The sequence below is a fragment of the Perca fluviatilis genome, chromosome 11, assembly GCF_010015445.1.
Source record: "Perca fluviatilis chromosome 11, GENO_Pfluv_1.0, whole genome shotgun sequence".
In the NCBI taxonomy this organism is placed as follows: domain Eukaryota; kingdom Metazoa; phylum Chordata; class Actinopteri; order Perciformes; family Percidae; genus Perca; species Perca fluviatilis.
Genome location: NC_053122.1, coordinates 20,615,667 through 20,629,230, shown reverse-complemented (window position 1 = coordinate 20,629,230; position 13,564 = coordinate 20,615,667). Strand labels below are relative to the sequence as shown.

General features: G+C 41.0%; 1 protein-coding gene across 6 annotated transcripts in view; it reads left to right on the top strand.

Annotated features, from left to right (window-relative positions):
* mib1 (MIB E3 ubiquitin protein ligase 1) overlaps positions 1-8,943 on the top strand; it is a 55,539-nt gene extending 46,596 nt beyond the window's left edge. Inside the window, exons 15-22 of one of the 6 annotated variants that reach the window (XM_039815049.1) lie at positions 251-409; positions 2,431-2,612; positions 3,462-3,651; positions 3,755-3,833; positions 3,960-4,046; positions 5,598-5,666; positions 6,393-6,493; positions 7,020-8,943. In XM_039815049.1, coding sequence (XP_039670983.1) covers positions 251-409; positions 2,431-2,612; positions 3,462-3,651; positions 3,755-3,833; positions 3,960-4,046; positions 5,598-5,666; positions 6,393-6,493; positions 7,020-7,160 — 1,008 coding nt within the window. In that variant the 3' untranslated portion in view covers positions 7,161-8,943. The other 5 variants (XM_039815048.1, XM_039815047.1, XM_039815046.1 and 2 more) reach the window with 5 other exon arrangements.
* The last annotated feature ends 4,621 nt before the right edge of the window (positions 8,944-13,564 follow it).

Genomic DNA, 13,564 nt, shown 5'->3' with positions numbered 1-13,564 from the left:
AAAATGCTCTCTGAGGCAGTGTCTCATTTGGCGTATTATTGGATCGAGATTGCTACGTTGCCATCTTGTGGACTCAAGAAAAAATGCACTCCATAATTGGGGACTACAACACTGAGGCAGTTCATTGTTAGCAGCAACCTTATAAATCAGCACTGTGGCATTTGCATTGTAGCATAAAATTAAAGTTGTTTTACGGTTATTGCTAGAGTTTCTGTTTGACTGCCTGTTTGTGTTTATTTATGTCTTACAGCTGCTGGTGCGTGCAGAGGCCAAGCTTGATGTGCAGGACAAGGACGGGGACACACCACTTCACGAGGCACTGCGTCACCACACACTGTCCCAACTGCGACAACTCCAAGATATGCAGGATGTCAGCAAAGTGGAGCCCTGGGAACCCTCCAAGAACACAGTGCGTATACATCTATTATTAACCTCACTGTTCCTTTACTTACTTTACCTGTCATTTACTTGGGTCAAGGTTCCTTAAGGTATCATAAGGCATCGCAGCATTGAGGTAAAATTAAACAGCTTTGTGTGTTGTCTAACAGCCAAGAGATGTCATTATCAACAAGGAAACGACTAGAGGTCAATTGTAGAAATCAGGAAATGTGGCACCTCATTATCCAATAGGCTGATGTGATTCAGTTTGACATTCCCTAATGCATTTGTACACTAACGCAGCATCTTATAAGAACTTTAGACTATGTGCCATTGCTCTACTGCTACTCATGGCTCAGTAAAAGGCTCAGTTTAAAGTTTTAAAATGTGTTCTATATGTAGTCTACACCTGCTTTTTCCTATTGAGGGTATTAAACAGTATAAATTGGGAAGAAAACTAGAAAACACCCTGGACCAAGTCACCAGTGTTTTGCAGGGCTGTGCACATTCAAACATATTCACACCTAGAGACTGTTTATGCCTCCTTTCTACACCAGCCCTGTGTGGGAGACAGAATAATCCACATTTTGCAACATGCTGGAGATTTTGTTATCGATCTAAGATTGAAGAGCACTATTCATGGTTGAGAGGGCAACAGGTCGTTACCAATAGCTGCTATGGTTCTAGTAATCCTAGAATATGTTTTTTAATTTAAGCTTATTACATTTTTCCGACTAAAATTTCCCTCGGGATGAATAAAGTATCTATCTATCTATCTATCTATCTATCTATCTATCTAAAAGCAAACATTTGACTAATCGGTCTTATTAGACCTATAAAACGTATTACAGTCTCCAATTCATATGAGCTATGTCTTTGGGCATAGCAAAGCATGCAGAGAAAACTTGTATAAACATGGAGAGAACACACAAACCACACTCAGTAGGATTTTTTTTTGCAAAGGTCGAGTGTGCAGTCACCTTCATAAATATCTGGCATGTTTGCTCTTTCAGGAATTGAATACTCGTCCCTTACAACGCTGAGTATAATCATGTCATGGTATTTAGCATTTATGATTTTGGGCGATTTTATTTAGGGTTGTCTTGACAGCATTCTGCAGGATCTGTATACACACCTGTATGACGATCAGTAAGTGAACCACTGTCCGATGTGTGAAAAAGTATGACCGATCACACTTGGACAGGAAGCTCTGCTACTTAGTCCCCCCCTGTCATCTGCATCACTGGACAGCCCATTCTGCACCGGCCCATCATTCAGACAGCAGGCCGACGCTAGCATGGAGCAGCCAACCAGCTCGCTGCAGCCTCTCGACCAGTCTGTATGAGTTTGTCCCTCTGTAGAGGCCAACAGGGCCATGTCAGACCTGAACCCTCTTAATGTTAACACCATATCACTAATCCCTACAGGGTTGAGTTTAAGGCTTCAGGGCCTAACTGCAGCTACAGACTGGTTCCCCGCTGAGGGAACAGACAGACAGCGGGCTTAATTGAGATATGTGCAGTTGGGTCAGTCTCCCATAGCGCTCCCCTCCTTCAAGATGAGAATTGAATTAGTCGGCCCGATGGCTCCTTCAGCAGAGATGTAAAAGCTACTGGTTCAAGACAATCGGACATGGAAGGCCCAAATGCTAGATAGAAAGAGAAGGGCTTTGATTTCGGGTAGACTGACTGAGGCGACGAGCTGGAGGAGGGAGTGAGACAGACAGGACAGTTAATGGGATTTTGGGTCTGGGTGAGGGGGTTACGCTGCCTGACAGCCATCTTCAGGCATGCATTTGAGTGGCTAATTAGTGATGATCTGATAGTTCTTTGGCATGGTCCTTCTGAATATACAGTAGCTCTGAAGCCATCTGAATAATATTGAAATCAGGACTTTCTTACTCCTTTTGCTCATTACTCTAGTGCCAGTGTGCAAGGTAGAGACAAGACACTGGTCCCACTGGATTCAAATTAAAGAACAAACTTTTATGTCAAAAGTGCCTGATGTGCCTCTGATTAATCTGTTTTTGTGCGTCTGTCTGGCTCCCTGCAGTTAATCATGGGCTTGGGCACCCAGGGGGCAGAGAAGAAGAGTGCAGCATCCATTGCCTGCTTCCTGGCAGCTAATGGAGCGGACTTGACCATTCGTAACAAGAAGGGCCAGTCCCCTCTAGACCTGTGTCCAGACCCCAGCCTCTGCAAAGCTCTGGCCAAATGCCACAAAGAGAAGAGCAGGTAAACATCCCTTAAAGGAATAGTTTGACATTTTAGGAAATACACCTATTTGCTTTCTTGCCCGGAGTTAGATGGAAAGATCAATACCACTCATGTCTGTCTGTTAAATATAAAGCTGGAGCCAGAAGACAGTTGGCTTACTTTAGCATAAAGTCTGGTAACCGACGGAAACAAATAGCATATTCTCTTGTTGTAAGTTGCTTTGGACAAAAGTGTATAATGTCATGCCTGGATTGGATGGTAAAAACATCCACTACCATGTCTAAAGCTCAATAGTAAACACATTATATTTAGTTTGTACAAGAACAGATTTATTTTTTATGCCTCCATTTTATTTTTTATAGATTAACTAAGCCTTCATCAGACTATGTCTGATCATATCAAAACAGTCATGCAGACCTAGATTTAGAGACCTAGAGCTTTTTTTTTTATTAATTTAGTCTGCTTTTCACATTTATGTGACCAAATGGCACTTAACTGTTCATCAAACATTGTGATGCTTCTAATGTCTTTAAACAAGCAGAAAACTTTTATTACACACAGATGAAAAGGATGAATTTACAGGAATGTGTTTTTAAGTATATTCATGCACCCATAGTGACTGTAACACCTGACCCGAGAAAAAGGAAGAGAGAACCATCTCAGGAAAATCATCAGGCGACCTTATTGATTTTCTTTCTTTGCTAAAAAATGTTTCATGCAGGGCTTTTTATTCTTTCTTTTTTCCCCCCTCCTGTTCTTCTTTTTTTTAGTCTCCGTCTCCCCCTCTTTTCTTTGTTCTCTGTCAGCCTCTCTTTGCTTGTAATTTCTTCTGCTCTCACGCCGTGGGTTTTATTCTAAATGTTCCAGTGGCCAGGTAGGCACCCGCAGCCCATCTCTGAACAGCAACATTGAGTCACTGGAGGAGTGTATGGTGTGTTCAGACATGAAGAGGGACACTCTGTTTGGGCCCTGCGGACACATTGCCACCTGCTCCCTCTGCTCGCCTCGTGTCAAAAAGTGTCTTATCTGCAAGGATCAGGTCCAGTCAAGAACTAAGGTATCAGAAGCACTGCTGCCTGTCATAATCCAGATCACAGATACGCGACAAAGAGTGGATACTTTTATTCCCTTTTTTGTTGTTTTAATTTGTCCCTCCACAGATTGAGGAGTGCGTAGTCTGCTCTGACAAAAAAGCAGCCGTGTTGTTCCAGCCCTGTGGTCACATGTGCGCTTGTGAGAGTAAGTTACACCTTTGGTCTCTTTCTGATCAGCTGCTGCATTAAAAACAATAAAACACACACACACACTGTATATCTAATACACTTTGCATTCAGCTCTGACCAATATGTGTTTTGTTGTCACCAGACTGTGCCAGCCTCATGAAGAAGTGCGTACAGTGTCGGGCTGTGGTGGAACGCCGCACCCCCTTCGTTCTGTGCTGTGGAGGGAAAGGTATGGAGGATGATGCCGATGATGATGATGATGATGATGATGATGATGATGATGATGATGAGGACCTTAGTGAGTGAATCTTCCACACGTTCCCTTTTAATTCCCCTTTTCATTTTTTCCTTCTTTCTTTTCTAGTTTTTCCCACTTTCAAAGTATCTGCTTTAGCCCTTTTTACCTTTTGCATTTTCGCTGCCTTGCTTATGCATTTTATTCTTTTGTTTGCATCACTGATACAATGTTTAGTCGTTTGCGTCCTAGTAGACATGTTAGAAATGTTTAGCTTAAGTTAGATGTTTAAATCAGTTAATCCTATTTTCCAGACTCTTTTCCACTACTAGATATGGCATGTTTTAATCATTGTATCCATTTTGATCATATCATTTGTTCTAAGCTTCTATTTAGATACTAGCTGAAATGGACAGTGGCCTAACAAGTGCTTGGCTGCCTTGTCTGGAATTCGCCAAATAGATCCTCCAAAGAGAGAGGATTTTGTGTTTCAGATCATAATCCAGTTATAAGTAGGATCACAGAAGCCATTTCTAAATTGAGTTTTGCTGACCCGCACTGAATAATACAATAGTGTCATGATATACAGACAACCTGATTACCTTATTCATGTTCTGTGGCCTCTAACAGTTAGACTAATCAGCTCAGCCTGGATGGACGAACTTATGTGTGAGCATATGCTAAAGTCCTGTAGTCATAATGATATATATGCATATTAATACCCACATGAATGTGAAAATTGAGAATTTCAGTCATTTAGATTAAACACCTAAATGTCATCAGTTTTACCCCAAACAGTTTAGTGAATAAGGATGTAATGTAGTGTGTAAATATATTTATTTTTGGTTGCATTCACAATCCATCTTCTTGTCTCCAAGTTGAACACAGTGTTGTATGCCCATAACCTTCTTTTAGTGGTAAATCTCACCAGTGGTTATTCCTATCGTGTTTTCCACATTTTTATGTTGAGTTAAAAGGGAAATTGTTGTAAGTTCACCTGTAATAATTATTTTACATTTCTCCACGTGTCAGCTTGTTGGCATGCAAATCTTACTTGCAGTCGTTACCAGACGTGCAAAAGTGAATGCAGACCCAAACACACATACACTCATGCAAGGGGCAGCATTGATTGTTTATCTCCTCTCCCTTCATCCCAGTAACACTGGCTGTTGATGTCTGCTACAAAAGCAAATCTTGTGCACGAAATTCATCTGCCACTTTGATTGTTTTGACTCCCCACTTCTCTGACATAATGTACTTCCAACTGAGTAAGCATAGACATTAGACTCATGCTTTAGCATTGGCTGATGGCAAAAAGAGAAAGAATCACTTGCTGCTACGCATTATAACTATTTATTCTATTTAGAAGGGGCTCTATTTCCCTTTCCTTTCCTGAGCACTGTTTCCAACTTGCTAGCTTTATCTTCAAATTCTTTCTCTGAACCTCCCTTAGAGGCTGTAGTGAGTAGTTTTGGTCCCCAGGCCAGCTGTTGAGCTGGGGAGGACGACTCCCACTATAACAATGTGACTGGTTATTCCCAGCAGGGAGCTCTAACACTATGGCAGGGGGATCGCAGGATCTTCTCCAACCCAACAATCTGGCACTAAGTTGGTGTAAGTATACCTCTATGATCCCCTCCCTTATCAGACCCTTTTTTTAAAGGGCTCCCCCAGTGCTGCCCTGGCCCCCATCCCCTCCCCTTAAACCCCCTCTCTTTCAGTGACACACACACACACACACACACACACACACACACACACACACACACCCTAAACAGGTGATGCAAAGGCCAAGAATCACATTGGTGCTCACTATTTCTGGCAGCTGTATGCCAGTCCACAACATGGCCTCAGTCCAGCTAATTGTTGTTAAGTGCTCAAATAATATATTCAGGCCGTTTTACTTTGGTATCCTTATACTCATGCATCCTGTGGCTCTTACGATGCCAATAACTTTGTATGAGGGTTTTCCCTGTTACAGTTTATGTTTCAGATAATTACAAAGTGTGCATTTCTGAAATCAAGTCATTTAAAAATAAATGCAATGCCAACACAGCCCAAGCCAACCATATTAAAATTCACAGTGCATGTGTTTGTGATCCATGCTTGTTTACAAAACACATATTTTAAATAGATTCTAGCTCCCATCTTGTTTCAAAATGGCAATGTCGGTGTGGCTGCCTTTCAGTTTTATTTGCAATATAGTTTATCATTATGAGGAGGTGAAGTTTGATGAGGCCACTGGCTTATGCCAACCTCCTTAATTTGTTTAGTCTCTCGGCTGGTAATTGCATTCCCTTTTTGTCCTCAACATGTCTGCGTGCTGTTGTGTCCAAACAGCCAGCGGAAACATCCCAGCCATGCAGAGAGACAAGGACAACACCAACGTCAACGCTGATGTACAAAAGCTACAGCAACAGCTCCAGGACATCAAGGAACAGGTTGATGTCTGCAATTTGTTTTTGTTTTCCTTAATATTCAACTTACAATCATACAAAAGCAAATCATCCCATTGTTTTGTGATAACATGGTTTAAATGATTAATCAGTTATCATAAATCTCCCTAATACATTTTTTGGCTAATTATTTTAGCTCTACTGAGAATTGTTTTAAAATGACAGAAAGGGGTAAATGAGCTGCTATGGAAGCAGCTATAGTAACAAGTACCAAGGCTTTGCAGGACATTCAGGGCACGACCATTTCTGTTAATGTATAAATTGTATAAATAATGTCTTACCGTAATGTCACTAAGCTAGACACACCCTATTTTTTATGTAGACACAAACCAGGTGTGGCTCAGTAACTACCAAGGATGAATAAAATCAATGGTGATGTAAAAATCAAAGATCAAATGGATGTCTGCATCATGAAGTTTGTGTTTAGGGCTTGGCTCAGTTAATGATTCCCTTTCTGTTTTTTGAAAGTTGAAATGACTTCATCACATCAAAATATGAACTCTGTTTGCAGACTATGTGTCCGGTGTGTCTGGACCGACTAAAGAACATGATCTTCATGTGTGGCCATGGCACCTGCCAGCTGTGTGGGGACCGAATGAGCGAGTGCCCCATCTGCCGCAAGGCCATCGAGCGCCGCATCCTCCTTTACTAGACCCTGGTCTATGGTGGCTCCTTTTAGCCTCGTGGTCTTGGATATGAACTTAAGGGAACTATTTCTGGATTTCATCCTAAGACAGCTCTGAGCAAATTCCGAAGTGTAGAGGAGGTGATGTAAAGGTTGGCCTTTTACCGTTGATGTAAAGTTCTCATGCATCTGTCTCAGTCAATGCCAGCTGCATTCAAGTTTTATTGTATTTGTAAATCTTTATGCACGTGTATTGGTATCGGAAGCTCCAGATGTGGATTTTCATTTTAAAATCATTTTTCACCACAGTATGGCAAGTTTGTGACCCATTACTGTCTGCCCCAATTAAAGGTTCAGTGAGTGTTTACGCTTCATGTCTGTGTACAGTTTGGCTGTTGTGACCACACTGTTACCCACTGTCCTCGCAGTTGAAGACCAGATGTTTGGCGGTTTTGCACTAGAAAAGCTGAGTCAGGGTAAAAGCTCTTTTCTGCACTGACTTTAGAGGTCCACTTCAGCTCAGTGATAAAACACAGATAGAGTTGTAGTTACTGCCAGGTAGCACACCACACCCATTCTTTGTTTACTGAGCTGTACCAAGAACGTCAGCGGCGGTGTCGCAACACCCTTTTGGCTGAGAATTCCAGGGCCGCCGTGTAGCGATTTTAAGAATTCAAGCACACAAACTCATTCAGCTTCTGTCCAGTGATCAGCCCCCGTTTTCCTGTTTGTTGTACATGTACACACAAACCCACACGATGCAAACACATGTGTAACAAGAGTCTCTTGTCACAACGTGATGTTAAATTGTTGAGACTTGGTGGTATTGTCTGACAAAAAATTTACAATTCAGTGAGCATTGCTAATTTACCATTGATGACTGTGCCATTTGCTTCCAAAAATCTACATGTCAAATTACTTGTATGGGGATAAGGTGCTCTTTATCTTGTATTACTTTTTTTTTTTTATTTAAGTGTATTTCCTTTACTCTACATTTCTTGAACTAGAGAGTACAATCTATTAGAACACTAAGATGAAAATGTAGAATAAATTATTTTGTATTGCTGCCCAAAAAATAGGATTTATAGGTATCACTGCCTTCCTAATATGTAGCCTCAAAATCTCTCTAACATTCTGCTTTGATATTAATATTAAGATACGTTTGTGATGTTTTATGTTTTGCTTTTTGTTGGCAATAGCTTTCTAGCAATCATCAGTAGAAGCATTTGTTTCTCTAAAATAGGTCTCTGTAAGCCTAACTTGTTCATTTGTGAAACAGAAAAAAAGACATTTTGTTGTCAAAAGTGTCAAGTATCTTTTCACCAGTGTTTTATTAGGGAGGAAAGCTAATGATTTTTTAAGACAGAACTTGCCTTACCTCTTTTAAAAGGCAGTTGCCCATGTGGATACTCAGCAAGGTGGCTAGCTTGCTCTGCTGTGTGGGAATTTGCAACCGAGTACAAGCATTTTGTTTTATTTTATTTTTATTTTTTTTCAACAAAAAGCAAGTTTTTGGAGTAGTTTTAATTCTTTTCATTGATCATGATAACACTTTAAGCTAGAAGCACTAAAACGCTTTATGGTAGTGTTGTCTTGTTATGGTTGTTATGAAAAAGCCTATTTTGTACTTTATTTTCAATACCTGTAACTGTCCTGTTGGAAATGTATCGGTAGTATTTTCTTTGGCATGAATGTTTGACATATGCAGTACGACATGTATCATGGAAACCGTTCAGTCTGTATTGCTAATAAGTGCTTTTAAAACAACCACAAAGCTGAAATAAAGTTCAACATGAACCACGGGACATTAGAAGTGCTGTTTGTTTTTCTTCTACTAAATTGTTCGTCAGCTTGTTTTTTTGTTTTTCAAGTCAAGCTCAGATGTGGTTACCTTCTTAAGAGCAGAAAATTAACATTTTGTTGCTTTTCTCCTGCTGTGCAGCGTCTGCCTCACACAGGAGACAGGGCGGCAGAGATGGGAGGTGTGAGGTAATTGAAAATGCTAACACCTTATAATGACTCAGCACCAGTGTGTGATAGGTCCGCTATGCTATTTAGAAAGGGAAAAGAGCAAGAGTAAAGAAAACCTCTCAGGAGAGATGAGAGAGAGCCAAATAGAGTGATGCATCTTCTCCAGTGAGCAGTGTGACAGCGGGACATCTCACAAGGTGTCTTCCTAGCACTAAGAAATTATGACCAAAGGCCATTTATGTTCTAGCTCGTTGACTAGTCCATTCATAACCTGGACGTCTTTGGGCTTGGCTCACATGCAGCAGCAGTATGCGGCCGCTCATAACAAGGCATTTCATCATGCTGTCACCCTCTCACTCGCACCCTGACTGTAGGTGTGACTCTTGACACCTTTTTATACCCTCAGATCTCTGTGGCTTGGCATGAGGCCTAGACAGTTGCTGTGTAGTCAGGTGTCACGTCTGTGGTTCTTTGTCATTTTACACTCAAGTATCTGTCTTTGAAACAATGGGCCCTCATATGGTTTACCTGTTACAGCGTTAGACAGTGAAGTGAGTGGTTGCTGCTGATGGCCTCTGTCACCATTTCCTGCATGGAGAATATAGACACTATGTGGCCATTAGTGTGTTGACACCCCAATTGATTTTTTTTTTTCTGCAGCTGTCACGCAAGGGAAATCTAAATGCTACATGATATTGTAAGATGAAAATTTCGTGGAGGTTTCATTTGTAGGTGACCTTAATTTACCAATGCTTACTGGGGTTATTGACATTAATTCATGCACATTTTGTATGCTCAAAATGTCCCAGTTTTTGTAAAGATGGGGAACTACATAATGCTTTGCGCGTTACCTGTAGTGTTAGTAGTTGTTGGCGGAGTGATACGCCGTAACACAGTGAAGCAATGTACCTTTATAAGTGACCCTGCTGTTCCAAAATGTTGTGGAAAGCCTGATTAGCAGCATATTAATGCCGAGAGATGGTGCGTGACCATACTGTATACGTTTGGCCATCTATGTCACAATCCTAGAACCCATACAAACTTTATTAGAAGACCATTAGAATAGTGTGCAGGCTGAATAGAGACATTCAGGGGTGAATGTCAGGACCAGGCTGCTTGTCCGTCATTGTGATCCTGCAGACGCACCCTGCCATGCTGACTGACTGTCAGGGTTCTGGAGACGCCGCTATCTCTCCCCTGGCCACGGCCTGATCCTGGGGAGGATCCCTGACCGCCATGCCTGCCCGTTTCAGCTGCTTGAAGGCTGCGGTGTTTGCTGACTGGACTGCAGGGGTTGTTACTCCCACGCCAGGGGGTCAGCTAATCCGCCGGCTGCCCTGCAGAGTGTGAGTGATGGTGGCTCAGCACTGCAGGCTTCACTGAGCAGCAGATAGAGATGAATTGGACCCATGGAGAGAAGAGCGGGCAACCACGATCAGGAAAATGATTGTGACCCTGCTTCAAGTCTCTGCTGTGATCACTGTGAAGGGTCAGTGACATCCATCTGCCGGTGGAGTCAGCATGCCACCGGGGAGGAAAGCCTGCGTCCCGTCCCCCCCCCCTCCGCACCCCCTCAGGCTTTGCCCTTGGCGCTGCTGCTTCTAAAGTTATGACCTCAAAGAAATGAATATTTGCTCCACATTTACTGTGAAACGAATCTCTTGACAACAGGGGTTTGACATGCAGGTTTCAGAGCACATCACAAGGTGGCAGTACATCCAATGACTAAATACTGTAGGTCTCTCCTGCTTAAGATGCAATTATATTTGTGGTGCAGAGGACAGATCAGCACCATTTACAATAGGTCATGCTGGACACATTCTATTATGTTGTGACAGCAATTATAGACGCCATCATTCATCTAGAGGTTATTCTTGTTTCAGAGCAGTAGGCTCACTCTGAAACACTGTCATTAATCCTCAGCTGGGCTGGCAGCAGGAAGTACAGGAAATGAATGACCACATCTTGATTCAGAACTCCGCATGTTCCAGTGATGTAACATGATCCCAGGTGTGCTAGGTCTGACTAGCGACTGTGACTGTGACCAACTGTCGGAGCAAAACTTAAGACCAGAACAAGAAGAAAAGATCATTCATGGTCTCGGCATCAATTTGTGAAAACAAACCATTTACTTAACGAACATTAGACGCGTTTTTCTGATTTCACTGTATTGATTTATGAGGTCTCAGTAGAAAATTATTTGTAGGTCTGGCATACTTTCAACTAACAGAAAAGAGGGCAAAGTTAGGGTATTAGACCTTGAATCATTGCCATCTGCAACACATTTCTTATCACACAACATTTTTGTTCTCAATGTGTTTTTTTTTTAAAACCTATACCTGCAGAAATCAATCCTTCCCTGGATTTAGTCTGAACACACAGAACAAGAAAAGGGGAGCAATACTTCTTTCCATCTATTTTGGCCACATGGGCTATCCTTCCATGTTGGAAGGAATTGATCGCTGACTGAAGGTCCTCTCCCTGTCTTTCTCCCTCATGTCATCCAGTTCAGAAGTCTGGTTGAATTTATTGTCTCGGTTTATGGTCGGGCTGAGCAAAGTGCAATCTGGCTGTCTGGACTCTTCGAGGACGTTGAGGAAGGGAAGGGCCTGACGTGGGGCGGGGGGGGGGGGAGGCCTAAAGATTTGTCTGTGTATCACATTTTGGGACTTTGAGCCAGTTAATTTGGGATATTTGTCCAACTGGGGACAAACTTTTTTTTTTTTTAACTGCTGGTTCATTCAGCAGAAGCTAAACTGATGCTTCATTTAGAGTTAGAATAAAGTGTAGTATGTATTAGTCGTGGTTCTAGTTATCGCAAACCTTCAGTGAATTAGTTTAAAAGTCCTTCAGTGTCCCCCAATGTGACATAGCCACACACGTGTGAGTGTGTGTTTGTAAAGGTGTGTTGGTGTACCTGAAAGCAGCAGCCCCGCCTTCACAGTAAAGTAATAAACTCAGTTCTCCTCTCCCACAGATCCCTCCTCAAAACATATCGGCCCCTGACATGCTGATGGCTTTATTGATATTGATCAGGGCAAAGTGTCGAACCACTTGTCAGTCTCTCTCTCAGTGGTGGGTAATTGTTATTTATGCATGCCGAGGGAGAAGGTTAACACAAACAACACTCAATAAAGTCCTGTATGCGTGGGTATAAAATAAGTAAAACAAGCAAGAAATTACTGCAATGTATTTTTAGCAATACCTTTTTTTGCGTTGGAGTGTAATTATTTTTCACATTTCTTTAGTTTTCTATACAGTTTGGTTTTGCCTTACTTTCGCACTTTTTAGAATGTATTTATTGTATTGTATATATTACTTATCTTTTTTATAATCTTCTTTGGTGTATATATTAATTATATTTTATCTTTATGATTGTTGTACCTGAACTTTTTGCACCTTAGGGTCGGAGAGAAACGTATTTTCGGTTCCTCTGTATGTCTGGCACATATTGCAGAAATTGACAATAAAGTTGACTTGATTTGAATTACAATATTATTAAAATTTATTAAAAAAAAATTTAATTAATTTTTTTATTTTACAAATACTAATGAAAGTCAGACAGAACAGCAACAGTTTGTTCGTTATACGGACAACCCATCAGGCAATTCCAAAGAACTAACTAACAAACTAGCAAGCAAGCCGGCTTTGAGGCTAACAAGTGGATAGATTAGTCTAACTACATGTGTTATTAAAAAAAAACACTTTAACGGTAATTCTTCAGGACGTGGTTGCTAAGAAGGGTGACCATATTGAGTTATGCTTATAGAGAGCCTATATATATATATATATATATATATATATATATATATATATATATATATATATATATATATATATATATATATATATATATGAAAATGACTTTTTCAGGTTTAGCTATTTTCAACAGTGCATCTGTCCAGTCTTGAATGTGTAGAGCACTGCTGTCTCTCCATTTGCAAAAACCTTTTGGTAACAGCAAAAGCTACAGACGTCCACTAGGATGTTGATTAGGCAATGACAGAACCCCTATTATACACAGTACAGGCTAGAGTTAAATACAAGCTTTTGTCACATTACAAATTTTCCGGAAAACTTTTGAACAGTTGGACATTTCCATATCTTATGTAAATATGACCCTTTATTAGACGAGCATTTCCTACAAGCGCTGTCTGGCCTTAACCCCGCCCTCCACATCCTATTTGGAGTCCAATGATAAAATATATTTCTAATTACATTTCTTATCATGCAAACTTAAACTCCTGTGCATATGATATTGGAACAAGAGTGTGGTTGCAAACATCCAGTATTCCTTACACAATTCAAATTATTTCTAGTTCAGTATTGCATCAATTGCAAATGCTTTGCAGGGCATTATCACAGTTAATTTACACAGCTTTGATCCTGCGTTGATTTATTTATCGTCATTTAATGACTTTTGACAAAGTAAAACTTGGCTTTCAGCATCCCCAAACTTA